This window comes from Phyllobates terribilis, unplaced genomic scaffold, assembly GCF_046119375.1.
Source record: "Phyllobates terribilis strain yellow unplaced genomic scaffold, ASM4611937v1 Scaffold_12__6_contigs__length_324123572, whole genome shotgun sequence".
Taxonomy (NCBI): Eukaryota; Metazoa; Chordata; class Amphibia; order Anura; family Dendrobatidae; genus Phyllobates; species Phyllobates terribilis.
The window spans coordinates 162,451,213-162,467,115 of NW_027362772.1; the positions used below are offsets into that span (position 1 = coordinate 162,451,213).

General features: G+C 42.8%; 1 protein-coding gene across 1 annotated transcript in view; it reads right to left on the bottom strand.

The window, feature by feature from the left end:
• Positions 1-14,511, bottom strand: part of LOC141173167 (dickkopf-related protein 3-like) — a 60,617-nt gene extending 46,106 nt beyond the window's left edge. Inside the window, exons 1-3 of the mRNA XM_073657800.1 lie at positions 14,168-14,511; positions 8,175-8,249; positions 3,851-3,952 (exon numbers count right to left, since the gene is read on the bottom strand). Coding sequence (XP_073513901.1) covers positions 3,851-3,952; positions 8,175-8,249; positions 14,168-14,293 — 303 coding nt within the window. The 5' untranslated portion in view covers positions 14,294-14,511. The remainder of the gene's footprint in view (positions 1-3,850; positions 3,953-8,174; positions 8,250-14,167) is intronic.
• Positions 14,512-15,903: the final 1,392 nt, after the last annotated feature.

The window sequence follows — 15,903 nt, forward strand, 5'->3', positions numbered from 1 at the left end:
CAGACCCGTTACAACGGCCACACACTGGACCTCATCTTCACCCACCTCTGTTCCCTATCTAACCTCTCTAACTCACCTCTCCCTCTCTCTGACCACAACCTACTCACATTCTCTATCCTCTCCTCTCCAGGGCAACAATCCCCACTCCACAAACTTGCATACCCTCGCAGAAATCTTAAACACCTTGACCTACACTCACTCTCTGAATCCCTTCTCCCTCTTACAGACATTAGCTCCTTACATGATGCAGATGTTGCTGCCACTTTATACAACACCACAACAGCTGCAGCTCTCGATTCGGTCACCCCCCACACACATACCAAAGCTCGCACAATCAACAGACAACCCTGGCACACCAGCCTAACTAAAGATGTGCGACGAGCCTCCAGGGTTGCCGAGCATAGATGGAAAAAGTCTCACTCCAATGAGCACTTCATTGCATTCAAACAGTCCCTCACTACCTTCAAGTCCACACTCACTACAGCAAAACAAACAAACATACTTGGCATCTCTCATATCCTCCCTGTCTCACAACCCCAAACAACTATTCAACACCTTCAATTCTCTCCTCTGTCCCCCAGTGCCTCCTCCCTCTCCTCTTATTTCAGCCGAAGACTTTGCCTCATTCTTCAAGCAGAAGATTGATACCATCAGACAAAGCTTTTGCCTAAAGCCCCCACAGCCCCTCCCCACAAATATTCAACCCTCCTCCTCCAAAACCACCTTCTCCACCATTACGGAAGATCAACTTTCCTCTTTACTCTCCAAATCACACCTCACCACCTGTAAACTTGACCCAATCCCGTCCCACCTCATCCCAAACCTTACCACTATCTTCATCCCAACCCTAGCCCACCTCTTCAACATGTCACTCACAACTGGTGTCTTCCCCTCAAGCTTCAAACATGCCTCTATCACACCCATCCTCAAAAAGCCCTCCCTTGACCCATCCTCTCTGACTAGCTAGCGCCTCATATCACTTCTCCCCTATGCCTCAAAACTACTGGAACAACACGTCCATTATGAACTGTCCTCCCACCTCTCCTCCTGCTCCCTCTTCGACCGCCTACAATCTGGTTTCCGACCGCACCATTCTACTGAAACTGCACTGACTAAAGTCACCAACGACCTACTAACCGCCAAATCCAAGCGACACTACTCTGTTCTCCTCCTCCTAGACCTGTCATCTGCCTTTGACACAGTGGACCATTCCCTCTTACTACAAACTTTCTCATCTCTCGGCATCACAGACTTGGCCCTATCCTGGATTTCCTCATATTTAACAGACAGGACATTCAGTGTCTCCCACTCACACACCACCTCCTCATCTCGCCCCCTCTCGGTATCCCCCAAGGTTTAGTTCTAGGACCCCTACTCTTCTCCATCTGCATCTTAGGCCTGGGACAGCTCATAGAGTCTCATGGCTTTCATTATCACCTCTATGCTGATGACACACAGATCTACCTCCCTGGACCCGATATCACCTCCCTACTAACCAAAATCCCACAACGTCTGTCTGCTATTTCATCCTTCTTCTCTGCTAGATTTCTAAAGCTTAACATGGACAAAACAGAATTCATCATCTTTCCGCCATCTCATTCAACCCCCCCAACTAACCTATATATCAACGTCAATGGCTGCCCACTCTCCCCAGTCTCTCAAGTTCGCTGCCTTGGGGTAACCCTGGACTCTGAATTCTCCTTCAAAACACATATCCAAGCCCCTTCCACTTCCTGCCGACTCCAACTCAAAAATATCTCCCGGATCCGCACATTCCTCAACCATGAATCCGCAAAAACACTAGTGTGATCTCCTGCCTTGACTACCGCAACCTCCTGCTCTGTGGCCTCCCTTCCAACACTCTCGCACCCCTCCAATCTATCCTAAACTCTGCTGCCCGACTAATCCACCTGTCCCCCCGCTATTCCCCGGCCTCTCCTCTCTGTCAATCTCTTCACTGGCTTCCCATTGCTCAGAGACTCCAGTTCAAAACACTAACCATGGCATACAAAGCCACCCACAACCTGTCTCCTCCATATATCTCTGACCTAGTCTCCCGTTACATACCCGCACGCAACCTCCGATCCTCACAAGATCTCCTTCACTACTCCCCTCTTATCTCCTCCTCCCACAATAGCATACAAGATTTATCCCGAGCCTCCCCCCTACTCTGGAACTCTCTACCCCAACGTATCAGACTCTCGCCTACCGGGGAAACCTTCAAAAGGAGCCTGAAGACCCACTTCTTCTGACAAGCCTACAACCTGCAGTAACCAACGCTCCACAACCAGCTCTACCCTCACCTACTGTATCCTCACCCATCCCTTGAAGATTGTGAGCCCTCGCGGGCAGGGCCCTCGCTCCTCCTGTACCAGTCGCTGTCACATTGTGTTCAAGATTATTGTAATTATTTTTGCTATGTATACCCCTTTTCACATGTAAAGCACTATGGAATAAATGGCGCTATAATAATAAATAATAATAATATAGATAGATAGATAGATAGATAGATAGATAGATAGATAGATAGATAGATAAATAGATAATAGATAGATGGATAGATAGATGATAGATAGATAGATAGATAGATGATAGATAGATAGATAGATAGATGATTGATAGATAATAGATAGATAGATAGATAGATAGATAGATAGATAGATAGATAGATAGATAGATAGATAGATAGATAGATTTTTAATATTACTGTCATGGCAAAGGGGTCATCAGTGTGCAATTGCTGCCTCCACATCTAATATACGGTATTTATTTGATCTGATCATGTTTGGTTGGTTTGATCACCTAATATGTAGCCCATCCTTTCTCCAACCACTAATGTTAGGCCAGGTTCACACAAACATATAAAAAAATTGTCCGAATTTCACCCAGAAAACTCAGACGACATTTTTTCCCTATTTGCCATCTGTGTACAATCCGTTTTTTTAACAGCAGCATCTATAAATAATTTATAAGACCATTTACAGTTTCCTATGTTAAAGAATTGGTACATATTCATATAAATCGAAAGCTATACTGTGGCTCCGTATGGAATCCAATTTTTGCTTTTGCGCACCTGTAGACTTAAATGGGTGAGTCTCATCCGATTTACGGTAGTGACTAGTGCACACTGCAATTTTTCTTCATGCTCAGATTCGGTCCGTGAATAAAAAATAGCTCATCAGCACTGCTCCAGTAAATAACATTTGTCTTAGGGCTGTCTGTTTTTTTCACAGACAGCACTTACACTGAAAATATGGTTGTTTGAACCTACCTTTAGGCCCCGTTCACATGCTCAGTATTTGGTCAGTATTTTACATCAGTATTTGTAAGTCAAAATCAGAAGTGGGTGATAAATACAGAAGTGGTGACTTGTTTCTATTATACTTTTCCTGTAATTGTTCCTCTTCTGTTTTGGCTTACAAATACTGATGGAAAATACTCAACGTGTGAACGGGGCCTTAGGCTAAAGAAGGACTGCTAATTTGGGATTTCAACATTCCTAATCGTGTATTCCCTTGGAAGATCGGTGACTCTGGCGGTGAATATGTATACTCGTCTTATTATGGCGCAGTCAGACGGCTGTGTAAATCGGACCGAGATTGGGATGCAGTGCAGGGACTGGCCGGCGGCTCTCCCGACCCGAGTGTGATAGCTTCATGTATTTCTATGTAGCTGTCATGCTCGGGTGGGTAGAGCCACCAGCCAGTCCGCGCACTGTGTTACGATCTTGGTCCGATTTACACAGTCGTCTGACTGCGCCCATTGATCACTGAATATAACTTATCCAAGTTAAAAAAAATGGCAGGTGACTGGTTCATTTTGAGGCAGTGTAGCAAAATTAGTTGTTTACCATTTCTTTGGTTTTGCAGTCTTGGCACGTGGATATATAAGGTGAAAAATGGCAGTACTGGTTCTCTGGGCAGTCACGTGAATCATTGCACCCCTGCAGCATCTAATACAGAATATGAAGAAAAAAACTATTTGACACAGTAATATCAGTCTTTAATGCATTTCATACATCTAAAGGACTGCTTGAAAAATTAGGCAGCCAAGTATGGTAAAAACAAATTGTAAAAAGTAACCTTTATGTGCCAAGCAACAGTCCAAACAATAGCCGGCACTCACATCTTCTTAAAAAAATTGCTTTATTGATCCAATAGCATAAAAGGCACAAAAAATGTTTGAACACAACAGCACAAACATTAAAAAGGCATAAAAGAAATATCCACTGCGCTCCCAGGCAACATGCTTCAGACCTACCTGGTATTGACTTGACGAAGGACAATGCAGGTCTGAAACATGTTGCCTGGGAGCGCAGCAGACATTTCTTTTATGCCTTTTTAATTTTTGTAATGTTGTGTTCAACCATTTTTTGTGCCTTTGATGCTACTGGATCATGAAAGCAATTTGTTTAAGAAGATGTGAGTGCCGGCTATTATTTAGACTGTTGCTATGACTGGAGTATTTTGCCGTGCACCCGGACAGGTGAGCTGATTGCTCCTTTTTCACATTTTATGTGCCAAGAGAGAGAATTTTTGGATTTCTAGAACGATTGGCACCTATACATACAATCTCAAACATATACACATAGCTTGAGACTCTATTGTAGTCCCTGAAGATGACAGTAGAGTCCCACATGACAGCATCATAGTATACCCACTGATGCTTTGGTCCACTGTGCCATCAACACTCTGCCTGGAAATCAGTAGGAAATTACTGTAGAAAAAGTTGTTCTTCCAGGGCAAAAGTTTTGGACCAACTTAAAGGAAAAATGTTCTAAATAATGATATCAAATTTATATGTTAAATATATATATATATTTTTTCATTTTTGTTTTTTTCCATAATTTATTTTTCCATATAACAATGTAAATTAAAAAAAATATATATATCTTGCAATTTTCACAATGCCACTGGAGTTATATTACAGTAATACAGCTTGTTATTTTAGGAAGGTCACATGTATATTAGCAGCAATAGACTGACTCAGACCTTATCTTTTCTATTGAAGCATCTAATGAGCATGTACAAAGGTCAATGTAAAGGGAGAGGAGAGGAATCTATGACATCACCCAATGTAAATGGTGGATTCTCTGTTATATTGTCATGAGTCCACCGCTCTTTGTATATTGGATGCATTGATTGACAGCTCAGTCATCCAATCTGGTGCAGGGAAGTGCTGAGTAGTGTTGAGAGAATTTATTCAGCGTTTCAAATTCAGGTTCGTGTTCGGGGTTCCGCCCATGAACATCCCTGATTTGCCACGCTGTCACGCAGATGTTATTAGATTTTTTTTGCACGAACAAATCGGAACCCTGAACACGAACCTGAATTTGAAACGCTGAATAAATTCGCTCAACACTAGTGCTGAGCTGTCGATATTTTGAGTGACAGCTTTGCCGTCCAATCTGAGTCTGGGAGGTGCTGAGCTTCCTTCAGGTGTTCCCTGTTCCAGTGATTACTTGGCTACTTAACTGAACTGTCTGGCCCAGATAGCTGCAGGTCGTAGCTTTCAGCTCTGTGCGGCTTGTTCCTCTTTGCCTTGTTCTCAGCATTCTGACTTTCTGCCACTTGTTGCCAGACCCTGGACTTTCCTATTGACTACCCTATTGTATTACCCCTTTTGCTCTGATCCGCTATCCTCCTGGTATTCTGACCTCGGACCGTTACCTGGCTATGCCTTTGTCTCTTCCCTCTCTTTGTGACATACCCACCTCCTCTTGACCTCAGACCCCTTGACTACCTTGACTCACGGTTTGACCATGAGAAGTGACTCAGCGTTACATATATGCTGTGATACCAGTCATTGTAATCCAGTCTGTGATCAAAAGGAGAGTGCTGAAAAGTCTTCTCTACTTTTCCCATCTTAATGGTTCATTATTTCATTGACACGACATTTTAAAGGGTCAATATTAACTTTTAGAATTGCTATGTTTAATAGGTGGCACCAGAGACCCTGTTCTCTTCCTCTGTGATTATTGTGGATTTGTCCTTTAAGGCACAGGTATAATTTCACAAATTATATTAAATTTAATTCTGAATTTATATTATTGAAATCTCCCTTCCTACGTAAATGGAAATATGCAAGTGAGGATCCATATGGAGACAGGACCCTTCTGATTCACCATTACGCTCGTTAAACAAGCTCCGCCGGTTCTTCTTAGGAGCCCGATAGTGAAGTCACATGACTACTATAATTCCTGCCACCTGACAACTGTTATATAGAATAAATGACTAATCCCCATTTACATAATGATACGGTATGCACAACACACGACTATTCTGAGGATATCATGACTCATGAATGACTCAGGGACAATGAGACCTTGCAACAATATTATCACCTTTTTTACCTCCTTGGTAAGAATTCTAATTACAGGTCTGGAAATCTTCGTCTATACAATTTGCATGAATATTAAAAAGCACCTGGCACTATTGGGTTCATATGGTTTTATATAAGGTGGAAATGGTGTGTTTTAGAAGATATGTGGATTTGCAAGCCTTCTTTGTAATAAAGGTCTCCTGACCCAAACTCCATGACAAACAATAATTCAAGATTTATTAAAAAGGTTGTCCAGTCTTGGAGCCCAAGTTAGGAGTCACTTTATGTGACCGTAGACTTGGGAACCCTCACAGCGTTCACAGTGTTCGCTATCAGGATTTCCCGTGAGCGGGTGGTCATGTGATCAGAAGTATACAATTTGCATATTTCGACTAGACGTGTCACTTGAATTGAGCAAGTTCGCACAAGTCTAGTCGGCATGTTACTGCATGTATTCAAATTGCATATTTGCGCTCACGTGCCAACCCGCTCCCGGCATTGGCATTGGAGAATCCTGCCAGTGCCCTCTGCATGCTGTGATGATTAACAATTCTGCAGTCACATTCAGTGACTGCAGACTTGATCTCCAAGCCTGGACAATCCCTTTAAGACAATCCTGGGCTCCAAGTATTGGCATGCAATGCCAAAAACCTCTTTTAAAAGAAAAGATCAATTCCAAAATAAATGGAAGCGGCAATCACCGACTCTACAGAATGACACCGGAAGCGAGAGCTGCATCGGAGTGGCAGCTGATTTGCTACCGAAATGGAAGTTCCTGTTCTGAATGGCTAATTGAAGCACAATTTTGTTTCAGAATCGTACGGCCATTGACCCGCCATGGATGTACGTAACTTTAGTCTCGTAGCCAAGTGCAATGTATGACACCACCCAAAGGGGCCGATTTATCAAACAGTTTGCACCAGAATTTTGGTATAAAACTGCTTGAAACATCAGAAAATGTTACCACTTTTGGCATATGTATACCAGTTCTTAGCCATCTCTGCCAACTTTTTGAAAAGTGGGAGGATTTTACTGCCGAACAGACATTGCCGAGTGTAGTTGGAAAATGTATCTTAAAAGGAATCTGTCAGCTGGTTTTTGTGATGTACTCTGACACCAGTATGATGTAGAGACAGAGACCCTGATTCCAGCGATGTGTCGCTTAGTTTACTGGGTGCAGCAGTTGTGATAGAATCACAGTTTTCTCTGCTGCAGATCTAGCAGAGCGCAGAATGCTGAGCAGTGTATAACCCCGCCCACACCACTGATTGGCTGCTTTCTGTGTATATTGTGCAAAGGCAGAAAGCTGCCAATCAGTGCTGAGGGCGTGGTTTTTACCAGGAGGCACAAGACATCTAGTCCTCTAGTGATAATCTCCTGCTGATAAAACACTGATTTTATTGAAACAGCAAAACACAGTCTAGTAAGTGATGCATCACTGGAATCAAACTCTCAGCCCCTACATAATACATAGCATAAACCTACTGACAAAGTTGCTTTAATTTATGCCATGAAAGTGGTGGAAATCACTGCTCTGCTGCTGACATTAATTTAGCAGTAATTCTGAATGGTGGGTAAAATAATGTAAGAAATTCCATGTGGACTTATAGGCTTACACTTCTATTTAGGCTACTATAGAGATGGGCACTGCAATGTTGAGCACCTGCAAGGGTTGGGGAATAATTCAGCCTGATCCAAGCTACAGACAAGTGCTCCAGATGAAGATAAAGGGATCATACATGATATTCTAAAAGGGGTTGGCAGGCGTGGGTTGCACTGATTTTTGGACAATATGTTAAATTCAGTGATGGCCAATTATCCTTTGCAACTGTCGGCACCGCCACATGCCTTACCATTGCTTGTTGGTCCTCAGTTCTTTTCTCCTGTGCAGTATCCGTCACTTGCATCGGGACATTACTGTTATTCTTCTGTAGAATATAGAAAGTTGGAAACTGAACAATTGGTGCACAACGGACATTTTGCACACAGCCAAATACTCTGTCAAACTCTTTATACTTAGCTGAATGTATACACCTTGAAAAGTGCACATAATGCTTTTTCAGGCGGTTCCGCTCCAAACCCCCCTGAAAAAGCGCTAAGAACTCAAAAGAATGAACATAAGCGTTTCTATATAAAAACAACTTGCTGTTCATCTGTTTATTCGTTCGAGCGTCTTTTAACCTCTTTCAAAGATGCCAAGCAAACAAAAGAAGTAACCTGACAATTCTTCAAGCGTTTTCCACTCGGAAGACACTCTGCGATTTACAGTACTAGTCAATGGGGAAGACTCAGAAAAAGTCTGGTAGTCTTTTATTTTCTCATTTTGCCAGTGTTTTTGCTGGAAAATGGGATAAAAAAAAAAAAAAACTCCAGTAAAAAGTAGGGGCCAAAAATGCTAGAAAAATACTCAGGAACAAAGCTAAAGAGATGTTAAAAAGGACACTTCAGGAAAAGAAAGCTTGAGATTTTGGAAGCGATTTGCGCTTGAAGACCTTATTGGGTGGAAAAGACTTCTGGTGCCTGCGCCCTTAACGTTTCCATTGGTGCACCATAAGTAGACAGAGGCCAAAAAGGAGTGTCCTGTTAGCCTCTATCTTGCTGGCATACATCAGCATGGCAATTTTTGAAGACTGCATTCTCCTATAAGGAGGATAGGAAGAATCATATATCGAGTCGTAGACTTTTTTTTTTTAGAATGGGCCCCCATAGTGGACAGAAGCACGGTGGTTAGCTTTGTAGCGCTGGGGTCCTGGTCTCCCCATCGCGCTTCCAGGCGCATTTCTCTCTGCCCTGCCGAGAGCAGAGGGAAGCACTGTAATGCCCATGCGCCGGCTTTACCTTCGGGTTATCGGTGTACTTTGGCCTTACCCGGCGAATGCGCACTACAGCTTTTTGCTCTTCCCTCAGCAGGGCAGAGAGAAGTGCACGTGTGCTGGAGCGCGGTGGAAGACACTGTGTGGATGACGTAGGACACATCATCCACATGAATCAAGGAAGGAGGATGGCGATCATAAGAAGAGAGGAGTCACTGGATCAAGACCAGAGACGCCCATTGGACCGGACCGTGCCATCTGTGAGTATAATAAAAGTTCTTATTTCTGCCTTGTATAGGGACTAGGGTTGAGCGAGTATGTTCTGTCCGAGTATGCTCGGGCCGAGCTCCGAGTATTTACAGCTGCTCGGTGATATGGTTGAATCGCTCCCGTGTGCATGATTTGCAACTGTTTGACAGCTTAAGGCTGCGTGCACACGATGCGCTTTTCATGTGTTTATGCTGCGGAATTTCCGCAGCGGAAACGCATCAAAAACGCATGGTAATCCGCATCCCATGGTCCCCAATGGCATTCCGCAATGTCAATGCACATGCTGCGGATTTTTCCGCAGCGTTTCTGCAGCGCAAATAAATCCGCAGCATGTTCATTAATTTTGCGGAAGCGCAGCGGAAGCGCCGCCATTGACTTGCATTGAGATACATAGAATCCGTGTCTGTACATTTTTACAAGCGGATTTTATGCGTCTCTATGTGCGGATGGTACCCAGTTCTGGAGGAGAGAAGACTCTCATCCAGACCTGGGTACCATTGTACCTGTAAAAAAAAGAATAAAATAATAAATAAAGTTTATATTCACCTGTCCGGCGGCCCCTGCAGCGCTTACCTTCCAGGACCTGAGATGACGTCGCGGTCATGTGACCGCAGACTGTCTCGCGAGATGCCGGCAACCCAGAAGAAGCCAGGTCGAGCGCGACAGCACAAGCGGCAGGGGATCGGGGGTAAGTATAGCTTTATTTTTTTATTTTTACGGTCACACTATATAAATCCATGCCTTTTGCATGGATTTATATAGTGTGACCTAGTTGTCAAGCACTTTCCAAGTGATGCTATTGCTTGGAAAGTGCTTGTCAGTCCGCATGCGGAAACACATGCGTTAACGCATGTGGATACGCATGTGAATCCGCATGAATTCTGCAGGAAAAACGCATGCACAATCTGCATGCGTTTTTTCTGCCAGGGAGATGCAGAAATGCTGCAGAAATTTTCTGCTTCATTTCTGCATCGTGGGCACATAGCCTTAATACAAGTGAGGAATGTGTAAGAAATAGACATTCCTCACATGTAATAAAACTGTCAAACAGTTGCAAATCATGCACACGAGAGCGATTCAACCATATCACCGAGCAGCTGTAAATACTCGGAGCTCGGCCCGAGCATACTCGGCGAAAGGGTTAATAGAACATACTCGCTCAACACTAATAGGGACATATTGGGGACATATATACAGCATTCTATTATGCTGTATATAACAAAGGGCTTAAAGGTGCTGACCATACTTTATATTGGGAAAACCTGGTGACATGTTCCCTTTAATCACTTTATTACCATCTTGGGTTTTTCTGTTTCTGTTTTTTGCTCCCCTTCTTCCCAGAGCCATAACTTTATTTTTTCATCAATATGGCCATGTGAGGGCTTGTTTTTTGCGGAACGAGTTGTACTTTTGAACAACACCATTGGTTTTACCATTTCGTGCACTGGAAAAAAAATTCCAAATGCGATAAAATAAAAAAAAAAAGTGCAATTCCAGAATTGTTATTTGTTTTTTGTTTTTTTTACCATGTTCACTAAATGCTAAAACTGACCTGCCATTAATCTTCTCCGGGTCATTATGTGTTCGCCTATACCAAACATGTATAGGTTCTTTTTTATTTAGGTGGTGAAAAAAAATCCAAATTTTGTAAAAAAAAAAGAAAAAAAATGGCGCCATATTCTGATGCTCGTAGCGTCTCCATTTTTCTATATCTGGGGTGAGGTGAGGGTTAATTTTTTGCGCGCCGAGCTGATGTTTTTTATTGATACCATTTTGGAGTAGATGCGATGTTTTGATCGCCTGTTATTTCATTTTATTGCAATGTTGTGATGACCAAAAAAATATAATTCTGGCGTTTTAATTTTTTCTCTCGTTATGCCGTTTACCGATCGGATTCATTCTTTTTTTATTTTGATAGATTGGAGCGATACCAAATATGTATATATATATTTTTTTTTTATTGTTTTATTTTGAATGGGGCAAAAGGGGGGAGGTTGATTTGAACTTTTATATTTTTCCATTTTTTTATATTTCTAAAACCATTTTTTTTACTTTTTACTGGCTTCAATAGTCTCCTTAGGATACTTGAAGCTGCAATCATCTGATCGCCTCTGCTACACATAGCAGGGCTTCAGCTCTGCTATGTGTAGCAGAAATATTCATCTGCTATGAGCGCCAGCCATGGGGCGGCGCTCATAGAAGATTGACAATGACAACTACAGGGGTCTCCTGCAGACCTTGGGTTGTCATGCAAACTCATCGGTGCCCTGCGATCATGTGACACGGGCGCTGATGGTCAGAGCTAGTGATGCGCTTCCGGGGAAGCCATGTTAAATGCCGCAGTCAGAGATTGACCTCGGCATTTAACATGTTAACAGCCACGGGTGGTGATTCCACCCTCGGCTGTTGGGGGCACATGACAGCTGACCAGATCAGCTGTCATGTGTCCGAAAAGGTGCGGGCTCATCGCCAGAGCCCATAACAAACAGGGGGAGGCGACCTATGACGTACCTATACTTCATAGGTCGTAAAGGGGTTAACATAATAGCTTATTTTCTGATGCTACATTCCCATTAAGATAAAGTGCAAACATGATAAATGTTAAATTGCAATGGTATATTTCATTCTTGCATTAAATTATAAAATCAGGCTCGAACTGGCCCACAGGAGAACAGGAGAATCCTCCGGTGGGCCACCATTGCAGGAATAGGCTCTCCTCTTCACCTATATGACAAGTAATTGTCACAATACATTTCTTTCACTACTTACAGAAGAACATTCATTTAACAAACTACCCTGTTTATTATTATATAGAAACATTTGTGACATTTGCATATAGCTGAACAGTGGGCCACCAGAGTCAATGTTACTGGCAGCCAGTCCGACAGTGTATATAATGGTACATTTCTGTTATGTTTGATCATCCAGAACACTTACAAAATCTGACACTTGTCAGATCCTATTAGTGTCGGATTAAAGGAATTCTAATGTATTATAGCCATCATCGTCATCAATGCAATAAATGAGATATACAGTGGGTACGGAAAGTATTCAGACCCCTTTAAATTTTTCACTGTTTCATTGCAGCCATTTGGTAAATTCTAAAAAGTTTTTTTTTTTTCTCATTAAAGTACACTCTGCACCCCATCTTGACTGAAAAAACCCCAGAAATGTAGAGATTTTTGCAAATTTATTAAAACAGAAAAACTGAAATATCACATGGTCATGAGTATTCAGACCCTTTGCTCAGTATTGAGTAGAAGCCCCCTTTTGAGCTAGTACAGCCATGAGTCTTCTTGGGAATGATGCAACAAGTTTTTCACACCTGGATTTGGGGATCCTCTGCCATTCTTCCTTGCAGATCCTCTCCAGTTCCGTCAGGTTGGATGGTGAACGTTGGTGGACAGCCATTCTCAGCTCTCTCCAGAGATGCTCAATTGGGTTTAGGTCAGGGCTGTGGCTGGGCCAGTCAAGAATGGTCACAGAGTTGTTCTGTAGCCACTCCTTTGTTATTTTAGCTGTGTGCTTAAGGTCATTGTGTTGTTGGAAGGTGAACCTTCGGCCAAGTCTGAGGTCCAGAGCACTGTGGAAGAGGTTTTCATCCAGGATATCTCTGTACTTGGCCCCATTCATGTTTCCTTCAATTGCAACCAGTCGTCCTGTCCCTGCAGCTGAAAAACACCCCCATAGCATGATGAAACCCACCATGTTTCACTGTTGGGATTGTATTGGGCAGGTGATGAGCAGTGTCTGGTTTTCTCCACACATACCGCTTAGAATTATCACCAAAAAGTTCTATCTTCGTCTCATAGGACTAGAGAATCTTTTTTCTCATAGTCTGGGAGTCCTTCATGTGTTTTTGAGCAAACTCTATGCGGGCTTTCTTATGTCTTGCACTGGGGAGAGGCTTCCGTTGGGCCACTCTGCCATAAAGGCCCGACTGGTGGAGGGCTGCAGGGATAGTTGACTTTGTGGAACTTTCTCCCATCTCCCTACTGCATCTCTGGAGCTCAGCCACAGTGATCTTGGGGTTCTTCTTTAACTCTCTCACCAAGGCTCTTCTCCCACGATTGCTGTATCTGGCGGGACGGCCAGGTCCAGGTAAACTTCTGGTGGTCCCAAACTTCTTCTATTTAAGGATTATGGAGGCCACTGTGCTCTTAGGAACCTTGAGTAATGCAGAAATTCTTTTGTAACCTTGGCCAGATCTGTGCCTTGCCACAATTCTGTCTCTGAGCTCCTTGGGCAGTTCCTTTGAGCTCATGATTCTCATTAGTTCTGATATGCACTGTGAGCTGTGAGGTATTATATAGACAGGTGTGTGCCTTTCCAAATCAAGTCCTATCAGTTTAATTAAACACAGCTGGACTCCAATGAAGGAGTAGAACCATCTCAAGGAGGATCACAAGGAAATGGACAGCATGTGACTTACATATGAGTGTCTGAGCAAAGGGTCTGAATACTTATGACCATGTGATATTTCAGTTTTTCTTTTTTAATAAATTTGCAAAAATTTCTGCATTTCTGTTTTTTTTCAGTCAAGATGGGGTGCAGAGTGTACTTTAATGAGAAAAAAAAAATGAACTTTTTAGAATTTACCAAATGGCTGCAATGAAACAAAGAGTGAAAAAGGGGTCTGAATACTTTCCGTACCCACTGTAGATATATTATTAGGTTTATATTGTATTGTTTTTATATAATCAGGTTATACAATTGGATGATTCATCTACGTACCCCGGTTTAGTGTTTGCTATGCTCCTTACCTTTTCTGTATTTTCCTTTGCATTTCTGTCCCCGTCATACTGGCTGTGGTCCAGAGGAGACGGGGAAGATGTGATAAATGCAGTGCTCAGAATAATGAGGAAGAAGGCAGGCAGCAGGAGAGGCATGTCCTCCAACAGGCAGTAGGGTATCAGCACGATGCTTAATTATAGGCCATATATGTATAATGTAAACGCATAGGAAAAATAGCCTTCCAGCTGAATCCTCAGTCGATCTATGAGGGATGTCAGTGTCTCTAATGTGCACAGCTGTTCTGCTGCTGCACAAGCAATTCTCTCCAATGGAGAATGCATGAATGAGATGCTTTCCTGGTAGAGCCCCCCCTGCTGGCTATCAGTTATTAGTGCACATGCTCATTCATTTCTCTTTACATAGGCAGGATTTACACAGTCACATAGCTATAATGTGGCCAATAACATTGAAACTATTATGAGTCATTTGGATTAATAAATATTCTGGATTGTTGGATAATAATAAAAAAAAGTCTATAAAATGCATGTTAGATTAGAGAACATGATTTAAAAAATTTGCTACGTTACTTTTTTAATCTGTTCTGTCTGTTTAGTCTTCTGCATCTGGTTAAAGTTCACGTTAGTTATCAGTTTTGTGGACTTTATGGATTATTGGTCCATGAGCGGACCCATGGAAGTTCAGGTTCTGGTACCTGACCCGAACTTTACTCCAATTTTATTCCAACTTTATTCTCTCTCTCCCAACCCGAGTTTGGGTTCGCTCATAATGATGGTATATCTTTGGGATATGTAATCACTTTATGATTGCTGTTTGTCCAACTGCTGGGACTGATCCAGTGAATAAAGGGGATATACTGTAGACAGAGGTGAATCTAGGTTTTCCTGCTCTAGGGGGAAAAAAATCAGTTTGGTGCCAACTTCTATACACAGCTTAAAGGGAACATGTCCACAAGTGCTATTCAGTTGTAGATATTGGGTTAATCTGCAGGTTAATAGCATTACAATACTGTCCAGCTGCTGTACTGAAAGCAGGGTTACAGTAGAAAGTTAACTTAAGGAGCCGCTGGCTTTCAGTCATAGAGGATGCCTGTGAGTGACAGCTGAAGCATGTCCTAGCACTTTGGTTGACAGCTTGCTCTGCAAAGATGTCAATTAAAGTGTCAGGGAGCACTTACAGCTGCTTTCACGGTGTACTTGTTACATGGCGCGGGGTGGTAGCCGTGGGTGAGGTACTTGTCTCTTACACCCTGGCACGTTACATGAAGATGAGGGTCCTTGCTGGTTGTGTGAACTTTTCGTCTAAAGGGGCGCTTCACCCTTGCAGGCCGCATGATGCCGGTGGCTTTGACTGGCCAGGACTGGATGTTCAACAGTTCAATGAAGGAGACCACCACCCAAAATTAAACAGTCTTTTTCTCAACATTAACTTGGCAGGAACTATGTACAATAGATAGCGGGTGCATAATTTCACAAATGCTTCTTTCACAATTCGGAGCATATTCACACACAGTCTCTCTACGTCTTCAAGTTGACTTGTTCCTGCTTCAAATTTCTCTGTCTTCACCAGCACCCAGCACACTATAACAGTCCAGTTAGTGAGAGTCCTATTCTCAACCTTCGGTTCCGCGTCCTCTTCCCTCTTAAGGAGACTAGCTTGCCAGTATGGCCGGTACTTAGCTTCTCTTCTTGCTGATGCCTTGTAACTCCCTCTTGGGGCACTCTCTTCATTTCACGCTCCTTGTTCC